At 40.5% G+C, this 26,399-nt stretch overlaps 1 protein-coding gene across 1 annotated transcript in view; it reads right to left on the bottom strand.

Moving 5' to 3' along the window:
• Positions 1-6,859: 6,859 nt before the first annotated feature.
• LOC130931711 (uncharacterized) overlaps positions 6,860-26,399 on the bottom strand; it is a 39,915-nt gene continuing 20,375 nt past the window's right edge. Inside the window, 38 exon segments of the mRNA XM_057860690.1 lie at positions 6,860-6,960; positions 10,140-10,271; positions 11,356-11,451; positions 11,526-11,630; positions 11,710-11,880; positions 11,962-12,087; positions 12,159-12,362; positions 12,430-12,738; positions 12,841-12,965; positions 13,046-13,211; positions 13,284-13,467; positions 13,541-13,737; positions 13,827-13,945; positions 14,017-14,143; positions 14,230-14,619; positions 14,703-14,793; positions 14,871-15,016; positions 15,106-15,282; positions 15,406-15,648; positions 15,771-16,026; positions 16,143-16,279; positions 16,359-16,482; positions 16,557-16,674; positions 16,743-16,830; positions 16,907-16,977; positions 17,052-17,358; positions 17,433-17,603; positions 17,674-17,823; positions 17,902-18,020; positions 18,109-18,438; positions 19,481-19,579; positions 19,657-19,720; positions 19,819-19,911; positions 19,989-20,106; positions 20,182-20,209; positions 20,300-20,456; positions 23,734-23,877; positions 23,951-24,161. Of these exon segments, the coding sequence (XP_057716673.1) occupies positions 6,943-6,960; positions 10,140-10,271; positions 11,356-11,451; positions 11,526-11,630; positions 11,710-11,880; positions 11,962-12,087; positions 12,159-12,362; positions 12,430-12,738; positions 12,841-12,965; positions 13,046-13,211; positions 13,284-13,467; positions 13,541-13,737; positions 13,827-13,945; positions 14,017-14,143; positions 14,230-14,619; positions 14,703-14,793; positions 14,871-15,016; positions 15,106-15,282; positions 15,406-15,648; positions 15,771-16,026; positions 16,143-16,279; positions 16,359-16,482; positions 16,557-16,674; positions 16,743-16,830; positions 16,907-16,977; positions 17,052-17,358; positions 17,433-17,603; positions 17,674-17,823; positions 17,902-18,020; positions 18,109-18,438; positions 19,481-19,579; positions 19,657-19,720; positions 19,819-19,911; positions 19,989-20,106; positions 20,182-20,209; positions 20,300-20,456; positions 23,734-23,877; positions 23,951-24,161 (5,911 nt within the window). The 3' untranslated portion in view covers positions 6,860-6,942.

The raw sequence follows: 26,399 nt of genomic DNA, 5'->3' as shown, positions 1-26,399 counted from the left end.
GATAGAAACATACCCCAAGCGACTTGCAGCTATAATTGGAGCAAAAGGTGGCGCTACAAAGTATTAACGCAAGGGGGCCGAATAATATTGCACGCCCTACTTTTCAGTTTTTTATTTGTTAAAAAAGTTTAAATTATCCAATAAATTTTGTTCCACTTCACGATTGTGTCCCACTTGTCGTTGATTCTTGACAAAAAATTAAAATTTTATGTCTTTATGTTTGAAGCCTGAAATGTGGCGAAAGGTTGCAAGGTTCAAGGGGGCCGAATACTTTTGCAAGGCACTGTATCATTAGAATAATGGAGAGGGTTTCTGATCTTTTCAATTTTCAAGCATGTCATTAAGGCAGTCAGCCATTCGGTATGTGTGGGAGGGGAGGGTCCACCCACCTTAGGAGGACCGACCTGCGAGCCAGTAGGGAAGCAAATGCTAGAGTGTGGCGCTGTTCAGAAGATAGTCGAGAGTCCTCTGTGACTCCGAATAAGCCAATAATGGGGTTCGGTTCCACCTTCACTGTCAAAATCTTTGAGAGGGAATGAAAAACCTCTGTCCAGAATTTGCCAAGTTTAGGACAAGTCCAAAACATATGAAAGAGTGAGCCGTCTGAGATATTGCATTTGGTACAGAGTGGGCTAATGTCAGGATAAAAAGTGGCCAGTTTGGTTTTGGAGATGTGAACTCTGTGGACCACTTTGAATTGGATTAAATTATGACGAGCACACAGAGATGAGGAGTTGACTCGTTTTAAGATGGATAGAATCGAGACTGTTTTACGTCCATATCTATAAAGAATTCGGGGATTTTAGCATTTATTCATAAGAATTTTCCCCAGAAAAGCTCTGTTTACATAAGGCGGCCGCTAGCTACATTTACTAACAGACTAGTATTGTACTTCGACATATTTACGTTAAATAAATGCTAATAGCACGTTTTTTTATTTTTGTTTTTAACCAAGAATCAAGACTGTTTTACGTCCATATCTATAAAGAATTCGGGGATTTAAGCATTTATTAACAAGAATTTTTACCGGAAAAGTCTGTTTACATAAAGCTGCCGCTAGCTACATTTACCAACAGATTAGTATTGTCCTTCGACATATTTACGTAAAATAAATGCAACCTGCACGGTTTGTTGTTGTTGTTGCTTTTAACCAAGAATTGAGACTGTTTTACGTCCATATCTATAAAGAATTTGGGGATTTAAGCATTTAGTCATAAGAATTTTGCCCAGAAAAGCTCTGTTTACATAAGGCGGCCGCTAGCTACATTTACTAACAGACTAGTATTGTACTTCGACATATTTACGTAAAATAAATGCAAGTTGCACGTTTTTTTGTTTGTTTGTTTGTGTTTAACCAAAAATCGAGACTGTTTTACGTCCATATCTATAAAGAATTCGGGGATTAAAGCATTTATTAACAAGAATTTTCACCGGAAAAGCTCTGTTTACATAAGACGGACGCTAGCTACATTCACTAACAGACTAGCATTGTACTTCGACATATTTACGTAAAATAAATGCTAACTGCACGTTTTTTTGTGCTTTTTAACCAAGAATCGAGACTCTTTTACGTCCATATCTATTAAGAATTCGGGGATTTAAGCATTTATTCACAAGAATTTTCACCGGAAAATCTCTGTTTACATAAAGCAGCCGCTAGCTACATGTACTAACAGACTAGTATTGTCCTTCGACATATTTACATAAAATAAATGCTAACTACATGGTTTAAAAATATATATTTTTTGCTTTTAACCAAGAATCGAGACTTTTTTAAAGTCAGTATCGATAAAGAATTCAGGGATTTAAGCATTTATTCACAAGAATTTTTCACCGGAAAATCTCTGTTTCCATAAAGCAGCCGCTAGCTACGTGTACTAACAGACTAGTATTGTCCTGCGACATATTTACATAAAATAAATGCTAACTACATGGTTTAAAAAAATTTTTTTTTTTGCTTTTAAGTTTTAACCAAGAATTGAGACTTTTTTAAGTCCATATCAATAAAGAATTCAGGGATTTAAGCATTTATTCACAATAATTTTTCACCGGAAAAGCTCTGTTTACATTAGTCGGCCGCTAGCTTCATTCACTAACAGACTAGCATTATACTTTGACATATTTATGTTAAAAAAATGCTAACTGCACGTTTTTTTTTCGTTTTTTTTTTTTTTTTTTTTTTTTGCTTTTAACCATGAATTGAGACTGTTCTACGTTGAGTTGAGTCATATCCACTGTCGCCACTAGAGGGCAGTGTATCCACCCAAATCAATAAAACTAAATGCAAATACTTTCAAAACAGACCATTAAAAAGCCACTTTATTTACACGAATACTCGAAGCAGCAACATTTAATTTGAATCTTTTTTCTAATCGAATTACTCGAGTTCATCAATTAATTCGAGGATTTAAGCATTTATTCACAAGAATTTTCACCGAATTTTCACCTGTTTACATAAAGCGGCCGCCAGCTACATGTACTAACAGACTAGTATTGTCCTTCGACATATTTACATAAAATAAATGCTAACTGCACGTTTTTTTGTGCTTTTAACCAAGAATCAAGAGTTTTTTAAGGTCATATCAATAAAGAATTCAAGGATTCAAGCATTTATTCACAAGAACTTTTCACCGGAAAAGCTCTGTTTACATTAGTCGGCCGCTAGCTACATTCACTAACAGACTAGCATTGTACTTTGACATATTTATGTTAAAAAAATGCTAACTGCACGTTTTTTGTTGTTGTTGTTTTTTTTTTTTTTTGCTTTTAACCAAGAATTGAGACTGTTTTACGTTATGAGTTATGTCATATCCGCTGTCGCCACGAGATGGAATAATAAATAATAATAAAATGGATGAGCGACAAGACTTTTGCCAGGGACTGTATGGCTCACTGCACGGGTTTTTGGCTTTTAACCAAGAATCGAAACTGTTTACGGTCCATAACTATAAAGAATTCGGGGATTTAAGCATTTATTCACAAGAATTTTCAACGAAAAAAGCTTTTTGTCTGTGATTCCACTCGGTCAACTTTGACGGCCTTGCCAACAATGCAGGCCCCCTATTTATCGGCGCGGTGTCCGCCACCCTCCCAGTTCAAATGGATCGGACGTCTACTAGTGATAAACTCACAGCAGAAGGATGCAAACAACTTGTTTTTCTGTTTATTAGTTTAGTAACAAGACATGGCATAAGTTAGAAATGCTATGGTATTTTTAATTCATTTGGAGTGCATGTGATTTTAAACTACACTGCTTTCTAAAACAGAAAGGTATTCTAACCAGTCTACACTGCATGGTTCCATCTAGTATAACATGAAACTCATAGGCCATACGTTGGCTAAGTATCCATTTCTTCAGCGTGTCGTGTTTCAAATGACTCCAACATGTCCTGAATTTAGCATGTGCTGCTTTACTCAGCGGGTGGAAGTTGATTTATGTGTTCGCCTGCCTGCAAAAGTGAAAGTCGACACTAACAAGGTGCAACAAATGTGTTCCGCTGATTTAGTGTCATTGAGTAAGCTGTTCCGAGTTTAACATTTGCCACAGATTGCGTTACTGGAATCAGTCAGCTTCTTGGTTAGCTGCTGAGTTTATTAGCAGTAACGATGATCATGTTTTACGGGTTAATCTCTTACTGTATTTGTTTGTTTTGTGATTAGACAGAATTAGTGCTGCAATGATATTCGATTATGAAAAAAAAGATTCAAATTAAATTTTGCTACTTCGAGTATTCATTTAATTCAAGTGGGGTTGTAATGGTTTGTTTTTGAAAGTGTTTGCATTTAGTTTTTTTGATTTGGGTGGATACACTGCCCTCTCGTCTGCCTCGTCTCGCCAAATCCAGCTGCTCCCTGTTAAAACCAACCTAAGCTAGGTTTTTGTTTGAGCTGGTGTTTTTTAATGTGTTCGTAATTTAGTTTAGAGCAGACATGTCCAAAGTCCGGCCCGGGGGCCAAATGCGGCCCTTGGCCAAATTTCATTCGGCCCCCAGCCTCTGTCATAAAATCAATAACGTCTGGCCCGCACACAGACTTAATTGTTCAGAAGTACTGCTACCAGCATTTGAAGTAGCTTACACACTAAATGCTGCTCCTCATTTACCCACAAAAAGGCAGCAGCACTCTAAGCAACATTACCCCATGTGACTCTTTACTCCCAATTTTCTAAAATGGTGACAATCAACAACAAAAAAGTTGACTGCGACGGCCGACACTTCAAGCATAGGTGGAAATTGGACTAAAATACGCAACAACTGTATCTGCCTCATTTGCAAAGAGACAGTCACTGTTTTTAAAGAGTTCAATTTGAGACAATATTACCAAACAAGACACACTGACATGTACGACAAGTTTACAGGGAAAATATGTAGCGAGAAATTGAAGCAACTTGAAGCTAGTTTAATTTTACAGCAGCAGTATTTCACAAGAGCCCGAGAGTCGAAAGAGAACGCCACAAAGGCTAGTTGCGACATTGTTGAAAGTATTATTTAGAAAAATAAAATAAAGCAAATGTGACACAAGGAATGGCTTGCTAAAATTTGATTAAATATATTGTTCTACGTAAAGAACGTCAGCCAAGGTCGGCCCCCCACATTTTTACCACACCAAATCTGGCCCCCTTTGCAAAAAGTTTGGACACCCCTGGTTTAGAGGTACAGTGCCCTACATAATAATTGGCACCCCTGAAAAAGATGTGTTTTTTAGCTTCTAATATTTTCTTTTTATTCAAATTATATGGGACCTTAATGGAAAAAAAAAGAAAAATCCAACCTTCAATACAAGTGCATTCATTCAGTGAGGAAAAAATCCCACATAAAGAAAAAAATATTTGACATCAAATAATGTGTGTCACAATTCTTAGCATCCCTGGTGTTAATACTTTGCACAACCCCCTTTTGCCAACAAAACAAGGTCTGGGGACTGAGATGGCCATGGGAGGAGCTTGATTTTGTGTCTGGTGAACCATTTCTGTGTAGATTTGGCCATATGTTTAGGATCATTGTCTTGCTGAAAGACCCAGTGACGACCCATCTTCAGCTTTCGGGCAGAGGGCAAAAGATTTTGATTTAAAATGTCCTGGTATTTCAAAGCATTCATGATGCCATGCACCCTAACAAGGTTCCCAGGGCCTTTGGAAGCGAAACACCCCCACAGCATCACTGACCCACCCCCATACTTCACAGCTCAATCTTGGTCTCATCTGACTAAAGCACACTGGGACCGTGTTTTATTTTTGTGTGAGACCAAGATTGAGCTTTGTGGCAACAAACACTCTAAGTGGGTCTGGCGTGCCACGAAAGATGCACATGCTGAAAAGCACCCCATACCCACTGTGAAGATAATTGTGACACACATTATTAGATGTCAATTTTTTCTTTATGTGGGATTTTTTTCCCCACTGAATGAATGCACTTGTATCGAAGGTTGGATTTTTCTCTTTTTTTCCATTAAGGTCCCTTATTATTTGAAAAAAAAAAAAAAAAAAAAAACATATCAGAAGCTAAAAAAACACATCTTTTTCAGGGGTGCCAATAATTATGGAGGGCACTGTATATTTAGCCAATTTTTATGGGAATATGTGTCAGAACCATCTGTTAAAAGCATTGTTAAAAAAAAAAACAAAAAAACATTAGTATTTAATAGCATTTAAGGTAGTGACTTTTGCTATGTACGTTAGCCAATTGTTCTTTTGTTGTACATATGTAGATCCTTATTTTATTAGATTTTTTTAATATACTGTTTGAGGCCCAGCTCAGGTATTTTAATTTTTTTCATGTTTATCCGATTATTCGAACTAACTATCGTATCGGCCCGAATATAAGACGGTGTTTTTTGCATTGAAATAACACTGAAAAAGAGGGTCGTCTTATATTTTCGGTCTAGACATTATACCCATTCACGACGCTAGATGGCGCCAGATATCATTGAAGCGATGTTCTGTCATGACAGATCTCAGCTAATCTCCCCATTCACGACGCTAGATGGCGCCAGATATCATTGAAGCGATATTCTATCATGACAGATCTCAGCTACTCTCAAGTTTAACCAGTTTGCATTATTTTATTGCAATGTTTTTTCTTATTCAGATGTGTTTCAAGACGACAGTTACAGTTAGTATTCACTTTGATGGTTAATGCAGTTCTTGCAATTTTGTTGTTTTATCACAATAGATTGGTTTATTTACATTTCAAAAACCAGAAGCCATTCATTTCCGTATGTGATTGCACTTTAGTTTACATATATAAATGTTCCGATATTAAGATTTGAATGAGGCAAAATAGCATGCTTTTTCTCTCAAATATATTGTTATAATCGTTTGTTTCGGATGTACTGTAGTTATTTTCTGTATAAAAATGAATTTGGTGTTCAAAAAGTCTTTTTTTCAAACTTGAGTCTTGAAAAAGAGGGGGTCGTCTTATAATCAGGGCCGTCTTATATTTGGGCCAATACGGTAGTTCATCAATTAATCGACTACTAAAATAATCGATATCTGCAGCCCTAGAGTGTTGTCAAGCGTAATGAAATTTTTAGGTAAGAAATAAGATTTAAAAAAAATTTTTTTTATAAGAACTAAAAGTTTTTGAGTGAAAACAATAAAAAAGTTATTTTTCTTTTCTAGTCACTTCTGAGATGCAATTGTTGGCTGTTTTCAACAATGTACATCGAAAATAAAGACATTGATTGACTGAAAATGGTACCATATTAGATGAAATGTCTTGTTTTCTCATGTATATTTATAATTGCTCCTTACCTAAAAAAAGGTTTTATCTGATTAATCGATAGAATTTTCAGTCAAATACTCGATTACTAAAATATTTGATAGCTGCAGCCCTAGACAGACTCACAAATCACACTTGACTGAATACATGAGCTTTATTTTTCACATTCCAACAGCGACTTCATATTGTATGAATTCTGTTGAACGTTGTCTAGAGGGAGCGTTTATTCAGCGCTGTCGGCCTGGGGGGAAAAACACACATGAAGAAATATCAAGTTTTCTTTCAAAAAGCCAGTTTATCACAGATTAGTAAAACGCTAGTTTATCATATTTTCCAGACTATAAGTCACACTTTTTTTAAAAATAGTTTGACTAGTTTGACACTCAGCTTGTTATCTTGTGTTTTTGAGGCTATAATTTTACAAAAAACTGTGAATATATTGCGTTAATAGAGGCCTATTTACGATGTTGTTCTCCATTTTATCATTATTACTTTAAAGTATAATGTTTGTTCTTGGTTTTTGACCCCCAAAAATGCGACTTCTGTGTGACTTCAGTGAGGAAAATAAGTATTTGAACACCCTGCGATTTTGCCAGTTTTCCCGCTTAGAAATGATGGCCGGGTTTGAAATTTACATTGTCAGTGCATGTCCACTGTGAGAGAGATAATCTAAAAAGAAAAATCAGCTGCAAATAAGTATTTGAACACTTGTCTATTAGCTAGAATTGTGAGCTTCAAAGACCTGTTAGTCGCCTTCAAAAGTGCGTATGACACCAAAAAGCATGTTTATGCCATATTTCACGCGGTGTTTTATGCTCCTGAATGAAATGGACCGCTTGGATGTGTGTGAAAGCGATCATTTTATATATTCAAATTTTTAATCCCGCGCCATGAAAATGACTGACTTCCGGTTTCAGTCTCGGGTTTAGGACAAATGCGAATCTGACGTCACCTGGGTCAGCAAATTTTCCATCCCATCAGAAATTGTAACTTTGTGTTAAAAATGGCCGCAAATACAGTGATTACAAAGAAAACACTACAAACTTTGTTTAAATATAGGAATATTTACGTACGTTTGATCATGGACGGACAAAGTTCTCCTCAGACACATCCTGCCATGTTAGCTGCACAACAACTTCACGCCGAACTCTGACTGTTTACGTCTTCGACGTGTTTTTAAGCATTAATTCACGCCATATTCGTGTTGATCATGTGGCAGCTATGCGCTCCTCCAACATCGGCCGGTTTGTCCGGCGGTTATTTTCCAGCTGCTTCCCCGGCAAAGTAGCTCTCCTGCCCGGAGCAGGGGAACGAGTCCAACGAGCTATAACTTGCAGGTTGCCGATCGGCGAAGGCAATCGACGACCCCGCCGCCGCGTGACATGACCCCGGGCAGTTTTTGGGATTTTTTTGCTTCGAAAGCCAAGAATAGACTTTGAAACATCACTCGGTTCGGGTTAGCATGTCGGCTAGCTGTCACGCCTCCTGGTTTGTTTACACTTTCCGAAGACGGGGCAGGGAATTGACAAAAGGCGGACTAACTTTGGTGGCATAAAATATAGTTTGGGGGGGTGCAAGAAGTGGACAGTTTTGCCCATGATGGAGTAATTTTGCCATGTCGTAATGAATAAATGCATTTTTAATATTTCATATTCCACTTAGCACAAAACTGGGAAAATACTTCGACAAAAAGAATATCGTGTAAAAATATTGGCGTAGCGAGGCTGAAACAGTTACATTTTGCGGCTCTCTTCGTTCTGAATAATTCCCCATCAATGGGCTGAATTCTAAATCAGATGAAACCATGACCCTGCCGACGTCATCCTCCTGTTAGGGACGCTAGAGCCCTATAATGGTAGGCGTGGCTAAATGGCAGTTTAAAAGACTCATTTCTCATCATCTGCACTTTGCCAAACTGTTGTACATAGTCGAATCGTCTCTAAATATGATTCTAATTCACATTATAATGCTATTTAAGACTTTTTATCCTGTCCTAGGCACTTTAAAAAGTCCAACGACTAAGTGGAGTGGAGGTAGACGTTTTAGTCTGACTTTTTGACCTGTTTGAGGCGGTTAGCTGCATATAAACACCTGTCCACCCCATACAATCAGGGAGACTCCAATTATTAAAATTGTCAAGACCAAAGAGTTGTCCAGAGATACAAGAGACAGAATTGTAGACCTTTCCAAGGCTGGAAAAGGGCTATGGCGCAATTGCCAAGCAGCTTGGTGATATAAGATCCACCGTTGGAGCAATTATTAGAAAATGGAAGAAGCTAAACGCGACAGGCAATCTCCCTCGGACTGGGGCACCATGTAAGATGTACCTCACAGGGTCTCAATGATCCTAAGAAAGGTGAGGAATCAGCCAAGAACTACACAGGAGGAGCTGGTCAATGATTTGACAGGAGCTGGGACCACCACTTCCTAGGTTACTGTTCGTAATACACTAAGACGTCATGGTTTAAAATCATGCCTGGCATTGAAGGTTCCCCTGCTTAAACCACATGTCCTGGTTCATTTTAAGTTTGACAATGAACCATTTGGATGATCCAGAGGAGTCATGGGAGAAAATCATGTGGTCATATGAGATCAAGATGGAACTCTTTGGTCTTAATTCCACTCAATGTTTGGAGGAAGAAAAATGATGAGTACCATCTCAAGGACACCATCCCTACTGTGAAGCTTGGGGGTGGTAGCATAATGCTTTCGGGGTGTTTTTCTGCATATGGGACTAGTCGACTGCACTGTATTAAGGAGAGGATGACCAGGCCCATGTATTGAATTTGTGAGATTTTAGGGAATAACCTCTTTCCCTCAGTTAGAGCATTGAAAATGGGTTGTGGCTGGGTCTTCCAACATGACAATGGCCTGAAACAGACAGCCAACATTACCAAGGATTGGCTTCATAAAAAGCATATCAAGGTTCTGTAGGGGGCCTAGCCAGTCTCTAGACTTAAACCCAATAGAAAAACGTTGGAGAAAGCTCAAACTCCATGTTTCTCGGTGACAGCCCAGAAACATGATTGATCTATAGAAGATCCATGTGGAGCAGTGGTGCAAAATCCCTGCTGCAGTCTGTGCAAACCTAGTGAAAAGGTCCAGGAAATGTTTGACCTCTCTAATTGTAATCAAAGGCTACTGTACCAAATATTAACATTAATTTTTTTCAGGTGTTCAATTAGGTATTTGCCGCAGAATAATACAAATAAATTGTGTTTTAGATTGTCTCTCACAGTGGACAAGCACCTACCATAAAAATTTCAAACCCGCCCATCATTTCTAAGTGGGAGAACTGGCAAAATCTCTGGGTGTTCAAATGCTTATTTTCCTCACTGTATGTGTTTTTTTCTTTCCTATTCTTTGGCTGGTGCGACTTATAGTCCGAAAAATATGCTACTCACGGTTTGTCATAGTTACCTTTCCAACATCACGGCTCTTAGCCCTCAGCTTGTTGACCTGAGATTCCGCGATGTCAGCACGCTCCTGAGCTTCTTCCAGCTCATGCTGGGCCTTCCTGAATCTGGACATGTGAGTGTTAGCCTGCTCCTCCTGTGGAATATATAGAGTTGGCGTCGTTACTTGAAAAACAAAAGTTGAGTAATTATAGCCAATAGGGATGTGACAATATATCGAAAAGGTGATATATCGTGATCATCCAAAAGGTTATTCCTATGCGCCCGCCAAGAATCGATATATTGGATCGATAGATAGATTTTATTTACAGATTCAGGGTCCAAGCCACAACCATTGGAGGTTGGAGTCTTGGGGCACCTAACGATTCGATTATGATTATGATTCAGAGGCTACGATTTGATTATTAATGTATTATTAAAACATTTCAGAGGCACTGCACCACCTGGGCCTTTTCAACAAGATCCTCAGAGAGTCATTGTATGCCACTTGCAATCTCTGAAAACTTGTCTTATTATATTTGACCACAGATGCGCAGTGTAGAGGGGTGTACAATAGGCCTTGAACAGGGCCACATTGAGCTCATCAGAGCACTAACCAAATTTTCGGGAGAGAACATTGGCTTTGAAGTATAATGAGCGACACCGTCGAAATATGTCCTCGTTGTCCGTCAGCGTTTTCGTGAGCATATGACCAAGGTATTTTACCTGACTATGGGACTTTAAAACTTGACCAAACAACTTAAAGTCAGGGAAAACCAACCGTTTGTCCTCCTTGGTTCTTAAAATCATAAGAACACCCTTTGATTCATTGTATTTTATGTTGTATAGCTCCCCATACCTGGAACACACTTTGAGTAGCTGCTGCAGACCAGCTGAACTTGAGCACACAATCATCTGTATACATTAGATGATTCACCACCAATCCACCAACCATGCAGCCAGTTTTACACTTTCTTAACAGTTCTGACATTTCATTCATATAAAAATAATCTAGATATCCAGTTTATTTGGACTGGTTTGGACGTCTTGTGCCGTCAGTGGCACTGAAACCAACGCATTTTATGGGCATTTACAGGTCACCTCCTGGTCATTCGCTGCCATCCCTCCCCCTTCAAACGGATTGGATGTCTACTAGTGATAATTTTTTTCTGTTTATTAGTTGGTACTTAAATGTTTCCACCCCTAATCGCCAATGTGAAAAGGTATATTTTTGTACTCACAGCCTCCTCAGACAGCCTCTTGTAAGCCTTGACTTTTAGCTGCAGTTTGTCCACCAGATCCTGAAGCCTGGTTGCGTTTTTCTTGTCCTCCTCAGTCTTGATAGAGCAGAAGTCAAATTTAAAATGTGGATTTGTAAACATTAGAGAAGGACGTATGAAATAGAAGTTACCTGGTAGGTTAGCTCCTTCACCCTCCTCTCATATTTGCGAATACCTTTAATGGCATCAGCTCCACGTCTCTGCTCGCCATCAACTTCAGCTTCAAGCTCACGCACCTGAAAGAGAAGACATTTGTTTTAGTTTGTACGAACATGCGCAGAAGTGAGTACCGTTTCTACACGATATGATACATACCCTGGATTCCAGTTTCTGGAGTTGCTTCTTGCCTCCTTTCATGGCGAGGTTCTCGGCCTCATCCAGACGGTGCTGCAGATCCTTGACGGTGACCTCAAGGTTCTTCTTCATCCTCTCCAGATGGGCACTGGTGTCCTGCTCCTTTTTCAGTTCTTCAGCCATCATGGCAGCCTGAAATCAAGGGTATTGTAGTCAAGATTTTGGCTGGACTGTCTGTGGTACCACCAGGGAATAGTGTTTGTATCTACTCACATCAGTGATAGCCTTTTTGGCCTTCTCTTCAGCGTTACGTGCTTCCTGAACAGCATCTTCAACCTCGCCTTGAACCTGGACGAAGTCAGACTCCAGCTTCTTCTTGGTGTTCAGCAGACTGGTGTTCTGTATAAGAGTCATGTATTAGATTTGATTTGTAAAGAGAGCATCTGTCCATGGTTTTGTTTGGGATGAACCTGAGAGTGAAGCAGTCCGACACGCTCGCTAGCATCGACCAGTTCCTGTTCGGCCACTTTGCGGCCTCTTTCGGTCTGCTCCAAAGCGGCTCTCAACTCCTCGATTTCAGCCAGCATGAGGCCGTTCCTGCGCTCCACCATGGCAGCCTGTTCCTTCATGTCTTCTTGTCCTCTGACAGCATCATCAAGATGCAGTTGAGCATCCTACCAAAGAGCAAAACGTAATCATTTCTTTTCCCCTCAACAGTTTGAGTAATAATCATCACCTCACCTTGAGTTGTCCCTGGACATTCCTCAACTGTTTCTGGGCTTCAGCAGCCTGTTTGTTAGCATGGCTGAGCTGAATCTCCATCTCATTCAGGTCTCCCTCCATCTTCTTCTTGACCCTCAGAGCATCATTCCTACTCCTGACCTCAGCATCAAGAGTGCTCTGCATGGAGTCAATAATTCTCTGGCTGTTTCGCTTGATCTGCTCCATCTCTTCGTCCTTCTCGGCCAGCTTCCTGTCAACCTCGCCCTTGACCTGGTTGAGCTCGAGTTGAACACGGAGAATCTTGGCTTCCTCGTGCTCCAGTGTGCCCTGAAGGGAAACATTGATGGTGTCACCGAAGATGCTTGTATTCCAATCCAAGATAGTTGTTATAAGATCAAGACATTTGATAGATTGAAAATGTGGAATTACCTCTGCCTCCTCTAGAGCTGTCTGCATTTCAGTCTTCTCAGTCTCCACAGTCTTCTTGGCCTTTTCCAGCTCATGGATGCTCTTTCCACTCTCACCAATTTGTTCAGTCAAATCAGAGATCTCCTCTACAAAAGAATATACATTTGATATTAACTCAGTTAATTGGCCGTCAGAATGAGAAAGTTCAGACTACAAATTGACTCACGCTGCAGGTTCTTGTTCTCCCTTTTCATGGTCTCCAGCTGATCCAGAGCCTCCTCATAGGAGTTCTTCATCTTGAAAAGCTCAGTGCTGAGAGAACGAGCCTCCTTCTGAGATCCATCAAGCTCTGCCTGACCCTCCTCAAACTTTTGCTTCCATTCTGCCAGAATCTGGAAATATCAAGATGCACTGAAGTACTGTATTTCACTCAGATCCAATTAGGTTTTTAGTTGTTGGGTTACCTTGTCAAAGTTCCTCTGTTTCTTGTCAAGGTTGGCAGCCAGGGCGTTAGCTCTCTCCACATCAATCATGAGGTCCTCCACCTCACCCTGCAGCCTCTGCTTGGTCTTCTCCAGAGAGGCGCACTTGGAGTTGACAGCTTCAATGGATTCCTCAGCATCCTGAAGACGCTGGGCAAGCTTCTTCCTGAAATGGGAAATCGTTTGTGCGTAAAATGAACGACTCTGAACTTATGTAGAGATGTGTTTGAATTATTTACTTGGCCTCCTCCAGTTCCTCAGTGCGCTGGATAGCATCAGTCTCATATTTGGCTCTCCACTGTGCCACCTCGCTGTTGGCCTTGGACATTCCTCGCTGGAGCTCAGCTTTAGCCTCTTGCTCTTCCTCATACTGCTCTCTGAGCAGATCACAGTCGTGGCGGGCAGACTGAACAGCATGGGCCAGGGCGTTCTTGGCCTGGGGAACACAAAAAAATCGAATTTGATTGTTTTATTACGCAGAAAATGAGTTCATTTGAGTCTTTAATCAAAAGATTCAATCAATACCTTGACTTCCTCCTCATTCAGTCTCTTAAGCTCTTCCATTTGCTGAGTGAAAGCTTGCTTGCCCCTTGTCAACTGGGAAACAAGGGCTTCCTTCTCTTCAAGCTGACGAGCAAACTCACCTGCATTTTTAAGAATTGAGAATTGTATAAAAATTAACCGAAAACTCAGTTTTTCAGAAAACCTGACTCACCGTTTTCAGTTTGGAGTCTTGCTTTCAATACGCTGACATCGTTCAGCTGACGACCATTCTCATCATATTTGGTTTTGAGCTCTGCAAACTGGTCTTCAAGTGTTCTGCACATTTTTTCCAAGTTGCTCTGTTATCAGAACGCAGAATAGATTGTACAAATTTAGCATGTGATCATTCAAATTAAAATCATTTCCTTTGATTAATCTGTCTCGCCTTGGCTTTAGCAACAGACTCCATGTTGCTGGAGAGGTCATCAATCTCCATCTTGTACTCGCTCTTCTCCTTCTCCAGCTTCTGCTTGACACGCTGGAGGTTGTCGATCTGCTCGCCCAGCTCCGCGACGCTGTCGGCCTGCTTCTTGCGGAGAGCGGCTGCCGTAGCCTCGTGCTGCAGGGTGGACTCTTCAAGATCGCGACGCAGCTTCTGGAACTCAGCCTCGCGCTTCTTGTTCATCTCAATCTGTGCAGCTGTTGCTCCGCCGGCTTCCTCCAGTCTCTCGCTGATCTCCTCCAGCTCACGAGAAAGGTCAGACCTCTGCTTCTCCACCTTGGCGCGGGCGGCCCTCTCAGCCTCGATCTCCTCTTCAAGCTCCTCAATGCGAGCCTAGTTTTGATGATAGTATTGAAAAATAATGAATTACCTGGAACACAATGAGATCTTTGTGTATCAGGTTTAATATAACTTACCTGGAGTTCCTTGATCTTCTTCTGAAGCTGAGCACCAAGAGACTGCTCATCCTCAATCTTGCTGAGCAGCTGGCTGAACTCAAAGTCTTTCCTTTGAGAAATTAAAGAATACATGATCAGGTCTGTTTTTGAAGTTAGAAGATATCTCTTGTTTCAATTGCCTCTTACTTCTTGAGTTTTTCATCTGATTGTTGCTTGTCATTCTCCAGATCCATTATGGATTCCTGGGCCAGTTTCAGGTCACCCTCAAGCTTTCTCTTGGCTCTCTCAAGGTCCATGCGGAGCTTCTTCTCTTGCTCCAATGAGCCCTCAAGCTGTTACATGACATTTTTTGTTGAATCGGTTTATTCTATAAATTCATCTTATAAATAATGTCAACAGAATGGTGTTCTTGTGTTCTTACATCATCGACTTGCTGTTCCAGCTTTGTCTTGGCCTTGGTCAGAGTGTTGACTTTGTCTTCCTCAGCCTGGAGATCATCCAGTGTTTGCTGGTGGGCTTCTTGGAGGGCTTTCTTCTCCTTTGTCAACTTGGCAATAGACTCATCTTGAGTGGCCATCTCCTCTGTCAGGTTTTTCACCTGAAATATTGTAATTTTGTTGTGGAAGTGTACATTATTTGGTTCATAAATTCATTTGAAGTCCGTGAACATATTTCCCAATTCATTGTGTAATAAGCCAATAAGAATCCCAGTAAGGTTCACCTTGTTTTCAGTGGCGTGTTTTTCCTTCTCCACTTTAGCCAAGGTGAGTTCCAGGTCGTCAATATCTTTCTTCAGCTCTGAGCATTCATCCTCCAGCTTCCTCTTCTTCGCTGTAAGCTCAGCATTGATTTCCTCTTCGTCTTCCAGTCTCTCGGTCGCCTCTTTGAGTTTGGCCTCGAGTTGAATCTTGCTCTTAATGAGACCCTCACACCGCTCCTCAGCATCTGAGAGGTTCTCACCTTCCTACATGTAAACCAAAAATTTATACAATTATTATTTAGGAAAGAAAAAAACAAATTTAGAGAAGGTTTAGGACTACAATTAGAGTAGATCTTCGTGAAGCTTGTGATGTATTTTCTGTTTACCGCTGCTACTTGCAGTTGCAGGTCGTTCTTCTCCTGCAGCAAGGAAACCATTTTCTCTTCCAACTCCTTCTTTTTGGCAAGAGCAGTAGCTAGATCTGATTGCATCTTGTCATAATTCTCCTTCATTTGCTGCAACTCTTTCTCGGTCTCAGCGCTCTTCAGGAGCGGCTTGATCTTGAAGTGCAGTTTCAGCCATGGCCAGTTCTTCACATTCATGAAGGAACGGACGTTGTACTGGATGCTGTAGATAGCTTCCCTGAAAAAATAGATCATTTTTTTGTAATATGCTTTCTTTTAGAAGATTATTAATGTCACTTTCACCACGTGTAAATGAGGGCAACAACTAAATTTGACATTATAGGTAGTCCATACCTCCTTTCCATCATCTTCACAAACTCTTTCCTCATAACATATCCTCTGCAGAGGGCCTGAGTCATGGTCACCAGCTCAGCCAGTTTCTCATCTCTCATCTCCTCAAGGGTACCCAGAAGACCAGCTTTGAAGAACACCTAGGAAAGCAGTTGAATAGAGGAAGTCATTAGCAAGTACATAGTGATGAATGTATTCGAGGCATCTCTAAAAACACACCTTTGTGTGTCCAAATCTGTACTGAGTGTGGTCCACGTCAATGGATCCCAGCAGTTTCTCTGCAGCCTTCTTGTTGTCAATGAATTGACCATCAGGGATCACACTGGCATTCAGTACTTTGTATCTGTATAAGAAGGTCCAATGGATAAGTATCTTTCGTTTTTATTCGTAAAGACATTTCAAGAAATTTACAGCTACCTCTGCTTGAAGTCACCATAGAGGATTCTGCTGGGGAAACCTTTCCTGCAGATTCTGATGCCCTCAAGCACACCGTTACACCTCAGCTGGTGAATGACCAAGAAGTTCTCCATAAGACCTGCAATCATCCAACATATTGTTGATCATACAGTTCACTGTCTGCAATGTCATTTCAGTTCAATTCACCCGGGGTCTTTGATTCGTTGGGAATCAGGCAGCGCACAAAGTGAGGGTGGGTGCTCCTCAGGTTGGTCATCAGCTTGGCCAAGTTTTCCTGTGGATCAACAAAAACATTACTGGTCAGCCACTTTCCCAGCAGTTTGACTTTCGAGCTTTTATGTACAACATACTCTGAAAAGAGCAGAGACAGTCTGGAAGGAACCACCCTTCTTCTTTCCACCACCCTTCTTAGCACCGGAATCTGTGTAATAAAACGTGTGAGTAGAAATGTTCCATCTTATCGTGTCTAACTTAGTGGTTTCATATTTTCAATACCTTCAGCTGAAGCATGGGCAGCATACAACATAGCCAGCAGTTTGTTTGCTGCCTTCTGGTAGAGCTGGACGACAGAGTCGTTCAGTGGATCCTTGTTCTTGTCCAACCAGCCAGCGATATTGTAGTCCACAGTACCAGCATAGTGAACCAGAGAGAAGTGAGCCTCAGCCTTGCCCTTTGCGGGCTTGGGCTTCTCAAAGGCCTTGGTTTTGCCAAGATGCTGATCGTGCAGCTTGTTCTTGAAGGTTGTGTCAGAGGCCTTGGGGAACATGCACTCCTCTTCAAGGATGGAGAAGATGCCCATTGGCTGGAGTAGAGTGAAAATGATTTGTCAGAATGATTGTTAATCTTACCAGATCCCGCCTGAAAGACTCATCTCACCTTCTCAATAAGCTCAATGCAGGCAGCCAAGTCCATACCGAAGTCAATGAACTCCCATTCAATGCCCTCTTTCTTGTATTCCTCTTGCTCCAGGACGAACATATGCTGGTTGAAGAACTGTTGCAGTTTCTCATTGGTGAAGTTGATGCACAGTTGCTCCAAGCTGTTGAACTACACAAAACAGAATTAATCCATTGTTGTTTTTATGCGTATATGCTGATTTGTTTGCTCTGTTACTTACATCGAAGATCTCAAATCCAGCGATATCCAACACTCCAATGAAGAACTGCCTCGGCTGCTTTGTGTCCAACATCTCATTGATGCGGATGACCATCCACAAGAACATTTTCTCATAGACAGACTTGCACAAAGCTGAGACAGCATTGTTGACCTAGGATAGAGATGCCAGATGAATAATTTGTAGCTCAACAAGGATAAACATATGGAGTCTCAATTTGATTTGACTTACCTGTGGAACAGTCTGACCTTTGGTCACCATCTCGTTTCCGACTTTGACTCTGGGATAGCACAGAGATTTCAGCATATCAGCTGAGTTCAGGCCCATAAGATAGGCAATCTTGTCAGCCACTAAGAAATAAATGATTTAACAGTAAGCTAAGACATGTATAGGATGAAGCATTAGATTCAACTGTTTGTTACATTTCGAATGTTATACCCTCAGTGCCATCAGGTTCAGCCTGCTCCTCACGCTGCTTCTGCTTGAATTTCATGTTGCCGTGATGCATCACAGCACCAGTTAGCTTGTAGATGCCAAGCTTCTCTTCCGCAGTGAATCCCAGGATGTCAATAGCTGTCTGCAATGTACGTTGGCAAGCCACCGCGAACAGATTTGAATCTTTCTTTCAATTTATAATTGAATAGCATTTAAATGACACCCTTACGTCTGTTGCGATGAACTCTTCAACATCATTGATGCTCTTGACAGTGATTTCACCCTGGCTGATCATTGGGTAGTCATATGGGTTGGTGGTGATCAGAAGACCCTCTGGGAAAAAAAATGAAGGCAATACATGAATTTGTTTCTTTAATCATATTTTACTGGCGCTTAATGCATGGGTTATGCTTCTGCGTCGGGCCGACAGCGTAGCTACGGCATCAACCCTATGCCGTCGATGAGCATTTGAAGTGACGCAATGCGCTGTAGTGCGCCGCCCAGTCACTAGGGTGGTATATCATTATTTTTGTGTGGTTTCGCGGGCTTTTGCGGGGCATCCCATATCATTTCTTGGTTTATTTAATGTCAGTGTTGGAGCAGCTGTTTCTCGACCTTGAGTTCATTGAAATTGAAAAAGAATAGCTTTTATCAAATGTTGAAACGCTGGAGACGCAGAAAACATTTGCGGAGGTGGTCTGTCTGACTACTGGACCAGTTGAGGCAGGGAAAGGGTGAATTTTTCACACTTCACAGTAATTACGTTTTGTGTGGACCAGTCACAGTCCTTGCCGTTCACGTAACAACGCATCACCGCGACGTGTAGACAGGATTTTTGGGATGTGCACGTCAGGCTACAGCGTAGGGGCCAAGTGTAACCGGTAGGCATGGAGCCGCGCTGTACGACGCGATCCATCCCCCTCATCCAGGTCAGGACTCGCACCCATGATGCGTCCACTACAGCAGGCGAGCGTGCTAACCACTAAACCAAAAGATCAGGCTAGCAGCTTTGGCTGCCAGCGCCCTCTTGAAGGCATCAGGAGGAGGTTTCTATGCTGTGCACACAACAGACCTGCGTGCATCAGTCCCCCCCCCCCCCCCCCCCCCCCCCAAACCTTCACTGCTGTTCCAGGTCACGGCACCGATGTAACCGGTTTGCATGAAGCTGCGCCGTACGACTCGATCTGTCTCCCTTGTCCAGGTTTAGGACTTGCAACTGTGCTACACGACGCGTCCAGCACGTCAGGCGAGTGTGCTAAACACTAAGCCAAAAGCCCAGGCTAGCAGATTTGGCTACCGGAAGGGACGTTTCTATGCGTAGCTACACCAACTCAGAAGCATCACAGTCCCTTTAGTTGTATTTGACATGACATACCCAGCAGCTCAGGCTTGTGTCCAGTCATCAGCTGATAGAAGATATGGTAGCTCCTCTCAGCAGACAATTGGAAGGTCACGCGGGACTTCTCCAGCAGATCTGACCAATTATTAGGCATATAGAAATTCATATAAAGCCAAATTCTTTACGGTTGATATAGTTAACGTAAAACTCACATGTTTCAATATCAGCTGAGGCCAGCTTTCCAGTAGTGGCAAAGTGAATCCTAATGAATTTACCCTAAAAATTAGATATACAGCAAATTTTTCAATTGACCAAATATATAATATTTTTCAAACTGCTAATATCGTAAAGAAAATCATATTAGATGTACTTACGAAACGAGAGGAGTTGTCGTTCCTCACAGTTTTAGCATTACCGTAGGCTTCCAGCAGAGGGTTGGCAGCAACAATTTGGTCCTCAAGGGAGCCCTGCAAAACAATTTTGAATCATTCATTTTTTGGGTGGAGATGAAAAAATCCAGTTCATATATAGCGATCATTTTTACCTGAATTTTGCCTGCTGATTGTGGTTGTTCAGCCTTCTTTGAACCAATAGCTGCAATTGTTGCAAAGTACTGGATGACACGCTTGGTGTTGACAGTCTTTCCGGCACCGGATTCTCCACTGTGTTAGATCAGATGAAATAAAGTTTTGGACCATTGAATTTTCTTATACAAACACCATTTATATACCACTCACGTAATCAGAACAGACTGGTTCTCACGATCTGTAACGTAAACATCATTGACAAAACGATTACCATTCCTTTAATATTCTTCCCATCTTGCTTAAAAATTGAAATCACTTAGCTTCTTACCCGTGAGCATGAACTGATAGGCGTTATCAGAGATGGAGAAGATGTGGGGTGGTGCCTCAATCCTCTTCTTGCCTCTGTACGCGCCGACACATGTAGCGTCGTACACTGGAAGCCACTTGTAGGGATTCACGACAACGCAGAACAACCCAGAGTAGGTCTGTAAAATAGGGGTGTGACATTATATTGAAAAGGTGATATATCGTGATTAGGGTTGTTCCGATCATGTTTTTCTGCTCCCGATCCGATCCCGATCGTTTTAGTTTGAGTATCTGCCGATCCCGGTATTTCCCGATCCGATTGCTTTTTTTTTTTTGCTCACGATTCAATTGCAATTATTCCCGATAATTTTTCCCGATCATATATATTTTGGCAATGCATTAAGAAAAAAATGAATGAAACTCGGACGAATATATACATTCGACATACAGTACATAAGTACTGTATTTGTTTATTATGACAATAAATCCTCAAGATGGTATTTACATTATTAACATTCTTTCTGTGAGAGGGATCCACGGATAGAAAGACTTGTAATTCTTAAAGGATAAATGTGACTTTGTAAATTGTGACTAAATATTGCCATCTAGTGTATTTGTTGAGCTTTCAGTAAATGATACTGTAGCCATTTATCTTTTCTGCCCAAATGCATGATGGGAAGTGCAACCATGACTGTGCGTAGTGGCACCAATTGATATATCTTCTCTGCGTTGGGAAGTAAAATAGGGTGTTAAGGAAAAGATCAGCCACTACCGTTCTTCCCCACATTGCTTCCCACGATATTTCTAATTGTTGAGAGAGGGATTAAAGGCTTTAGCCAATTAAAAACAGGCTCCAAAGACTGCCAAAATTCTCTCTACTCATTTTACGCTGCCTGTTAGCTCTATGTATAGGTAAAACGGCGCCATTATAGATTGAACGCGACAATGCGTGAGTGGGTCGTTCAGGGGATGCGTTAATTGCATTAAATATTTCAATGTGATTAATTTGAAAAAAATTAATAACCGCCATTTACGCGATAAATTTGATAGCCCTACTTTAAGCCAAAACTAAAGACTCTGGATGAATGTAAGATATTTTGTCTGTAACATTAAATACCATTAGAAAACGATCTAATAAAAAAAAAAAAATGTTTTTTTAATTTTAAAAAGGCATGTCCGATATTTTTTTGCCGATTCCGATACTTTGAAAATGACGTGATCGATGCCGATCGATCGGGACATCTTTAGTTACCTCCTGTTGATTTTGAGTCAGTTCCTATTCATTTGAGCACATTCTCGAGTAACTTCCTGTTCAGTAACCCAAAATCAACAGGAAGTGACCTGTAAATGCCCCAAAATCAACAGGAATTGACCGAAAATCAGCAGGAAATGACCTGAAATTCCCCAAAATGAACTTACTGTTTGGCATTGGCTGCCACTGACAGCTATAGACATATGAATGAATTTGCTGCCACCCTGCCAGTTTAAACAGATTGGACGTCCATTGGTGACAACTAAAGATGTCCCAATCAATCGGCATCCCGATCGATCGGGTCCAATCACGTCATTTTCAAAGTATCAGAATCGGCAAAAAAATATCGGACATGCCTTTTTTAATATATATATATTTTTTAATTAAACCGTTTTTTAATTGTATTTAATATTACAGACAAAATGTCTTACATTCATCCAGAGTCTTTAGTTTTGGCTTTAAGCTATCAAATTTATCGCGTACATGGCGGTAATTAATTTTTAAAAAATTAATCACGTTAAACTATTTAATGCAATTAACGCATGCGCTGCTCGACCCACTCACGCATTGTTGCGTTCAATCTATAATGGCGCTGTTTTACCTATATATAGAGCTAACAGGCAGCGTAAAATGAGTAGAGAGAATTTTGGCAGTCTTTGGAGCCTCGTTTAATTGATTAAAGCCTTAAAATCAGGGCTGTCCTATGATTAAAATTTTTAATCGAGTTAATTACAGCTTAAAAATTAATTAATCGTAATTAATCGCAATTCAAACCATTTATAAAATATGCCATATTTTTCTGTAAATTATATATATATTCTGTAAAATAAATTGTTGGAATGGAAAGATAAGACACACGATGGATATATACATTCAACATACGGTACACAAGGACTGTAGTGGGCATTTCACTCTACTGTCATTTAAATCTGTCTATGCTGTCCTCACTCCGAAGCGTCTACTTTTTCCAAAGCTAGACAGCTAGTGAACGACGCCATAATAATCAGACTTCTTTCTTTTTCATCTGATTTATTAATAAAATGGCCTCAAACCATTGTCCTCTTTAGACCGTCGTAAAACTACAAAAAAAAATAGTACACAAGCATTGCATTAGCCACAACGTTAGCTTAGCACGCTATACAGGTTCACAAAACATAAACAAAAAGCATCTCATACAAAAAATATAACATTTCGCTTACTAACATAATATGTACATTATTTACAACAACCATACTTACGGACAAATCTTGTCCAAGGATAACATAAGCACAACATTACAATGTAGGCGTCAGCCCGAGACGTCCTGCAGCCATATTGAACTGGCAAGACAACAATAAACCATTTCGCAAAGCGACCACAAGAGTTCGCTGTTAGACAGCACAAAAAGCCTTGCTGTAAAACTTACCAAAAGGCAGAATACTGTCTGAGCGGGACATGTGCGTTAATTGCGTCAAATATTTTAACGTGATTAATTTAAAAAAATAATTACCGTGCGTTAACGCGATAATTTTGACAGCCCTACTTAAAATCCTTCTCTGAACAATTAGTAATATCGTGGGAATCAATGTGAGGAAGAATGGTAGTGGTTGATCTTTTCCTTAACACCCTATGTTACTACCCAACGCAGAGAAGATGTATCAATTGGTGCCACTATGCACAGTCGTGGTTGCACTTCCCATCATGCATTTGGGCAGTACAGTTAAATGGCTACAGTATCATTTACTGAAAGCTCAACAAATACATTAGATGGCAATATTAAGTCACAATATACAAAGTCACATTTATCCTTTAAAAATTACAAGTCTTTCTATCCTTGGATCCCTCTCACAGAAAGAATGTTAATAATGTAAATGCAATCTTGAGGATTTATTGTCATAATAAACAAATACAGTACTTATGTACTGTATGTTGAATGTATATATTCGTCCGAGTTTTATTCATTTTTTTCTTAATGCATTGCCAAAATATATATGATCGGGAAAAATTATCGAGAATGATTGGAATTGAATCGGGAGCAAAAAAAAAAAAAAAAGCAATCGGATCGGGAAATATCGGGATCGGCAGATACTCAAACTAAAACGATCGGATCGGGAGCAAAAAAACATGATCGGAACAACCCTACCTTGTATCGAAAATCGTATCGTAACGTGTGGTACCTAGAGGATCAATCAGAGTGAAAATACTCCTGTGTATGGAAAACTCACGTAGATCATCCAAGACGCATAACGCTCTTTGAGGTTATACAACACGCAAGGCTCGTTGAGGTGGGTCATCATGGCCATGTCCTCAATTTTGTCGAACTTGGGAGGGTTTCTGGGGTGGATGTCATCCTCTTTCACTGTGACGGTCTTAAAAATAATACAGTATTGAGAACAATGTTTCAAAATACATTACTAAAGTTACCAAAAAGCTGTTGCTTACCTTTCCACCATCAATTTCAACTGTGGCTTTTCCACCTTCCCTCTTTGTGAGTTTACCCTTGAGGTACATCTCAGCTTGATCGGCCACAAAGAAGGCACTTTTGGCATCAAAGGGAGCCGTCTGAGCCTCAATCCTCTCCTTCTCGGGCTTCCTGAGGTAAATGGCGGCAGCGCCATACTGCTCCATCTCCGCATCGGTGCTCATGGTGGCACTTTAATGGAGACTGCAAAATGCATTCCAACATCAGTGAGTGTCTGAATTTGCGGAGTTGCTGAATTTAACATCGGTCCGCTGTTTTACCTCGTCTCGTTCCAAGAAATAAATGAAGGTTACTGTGTCCAATGGAGTCCCACGATGCTCTAAAAGACATTTATCATTAAGCGTAACACTTTCAGTTCCAATAATTGAGTAAATAATTCTGAGTGCGGTAGTAACATCACACGACAGTGATCCCTCGCTACTTCGCGCTTCAAACTTTGGGCCCTCAGTCCGTTGCGGATTTTTTTTATCAATTAAAAAATAAATAAATCAGGGCTGTCAAAATTATCGCATTAACGAGCGGTAATTAATTTTTTAAATTAATCCCGTTAAAATATTTGACGCAATTAACGCACAAATGCCCTGCTCAAACAGATTAAAATGACAGCACAGTGAAAGCTGTACTTATTGTGTTTTTCGCAGTTTTGCCGCCCTCTGCTGGCGCTTGGGTGCGACTGATTTTATAGGTTTCAGCACCCATGAGCATTGTGTAAGTAATTATTGACATCAACAATGGCGGGCTACTAGTTTATATTTTGATTGAAAATTTTACAAATTTTGTTAAAACGACAACATGAAGAGGGGTTTTAATAAAAAAATTCTATAACTTGTACTAAAATTTATCTTTTAAGAACTACAAGTCTTTCTATCCATGGATTGCTTTAACAGAATGTTAATAATGGTAATGCCATCTTGTTGATTTATTGTTATAATAAAGAAATGCAGTACTTATGTACTGTATGTTGAATGTATATATCCATCTTGTGTCTTATCTTTCCATTCCAACAATAATTTACAGAAAAATATGGCATATTTTATGGATGGTTTGAAATGCGATTAATTACGATTAATTAATTTTTTAGCTGTAATTGACTCGATTAAAAATTTTAATCGTTTGACACCCCTAAAATAAATAAATGCAGTATTTTATAGAGCTGTCCCGATCCGATCACGTACTCTCTCACTCTCGCTCCTGCCGCTTTTCTTGGTCTAGCATTGCACAGGAGTTGCTTATTAAAGTTAACGAAGATTGACAGACGTTAAGGTTTGATCTCGCCAGAGACGCATGGAAACCAGACTTTAAAGCGCCGCATGCGTCAATCATCGTTTAACTTGTCAGACAGTTGCTGTGACAACTCATTGTGTGTAAGTGAGCAGCTTGAGCGACAAGGTGGACCCCAGCACGTCTACTGTACATTATTTGATTAGAATCGTCAAGTGGCGATATACACGGAAATGTCCTTTCCATTTTACCCATATGTAACCATAGGCAGATCTATTATTCAGGCGAAGTAGGCGATCGCCTTAGGCCCCCAACCATTAGGGGGCCCCCAACCAGTTGCCCTTGCCCCAAAGAGCAAGGGCTTGGGCCACCGGAGCCAGCAGCACCCCCAACTATTCGTCATGTATAACTATGTCAGCATACCAAACAAACAAATAAAAAAACAAAAAAGAAAGCCATTTGAATGCTGCATTTATATTATCTCTCCCCCACACACACGCACTACAATTGACTGTTCCACGACGACGGACTGAGTATCAGTCGCTTAGCTTCACTTAGCATCGCTTAGCTGTTCATTAGCTTCACTTAGCTCTCCCGCGTTTTTCACACCACTAAGCTCGCTTTTTTTACAGCTAACTTGCTACTTTGCACGTCGGCTATCGTTTATATCGAACACATGAGTGAACGTGCTCTCCATGAGAGCCGAAGTGCAGTGAGGGAGACGTTGAGAACAGGCCGCTAATGCCTCTTTTAACTTTCTTCTTCTTCACACCGAACATAAAATACACGACAGCACACCCAATGGCGAAACAATGCAGTACAGTTCCAATCAGTTATACAGTACAATAACACTCAACAGCTGGTTACAGCGTTTGCTAACGAAAAAAAAAAAAATTAAATCTATTAGTGACACCACAAGCAATGACGAAGAATGTTTTTTTACGGAGCGTAAAGCCTTCGGTTAGCGGTTTAGCGAACGTACCTCGGTTGAACATTTTAAAATAAAGCACGTTATGTTCGTCATATAAATAACAATTTCTGGAGTTAAATCCCAATTACTTCAGAATTAATTTTATAATATGTAGAGTAAATACTACAGAATACAGATTCTACACTTAGAATAGCTTTCAAATGACACTCTTTATGACAAAGATGATTGGCAATGAATAATTATTATAATTATTATAC

Source organism: Corythoichthys intestinalis, chromosome 16, assembly GCF_030265065.1.
Source record: "Corythoichthys intestinalis isolate RoL2023-P3 chromosome 16, ASM3026506v1, whole genome shotgun sequence".
Lineage (NCBI taxonomy): Eukaryota > Metazoa > Chordata > Actinopteri > Syngnathiformes > Syngnathidae > Corythoichthys > Corythoichthys intestinalis.
Note: the sequence above shows the minus strand (reverse complement) of the source record. Positions and strands in the feature narration are given on the sequence as shown.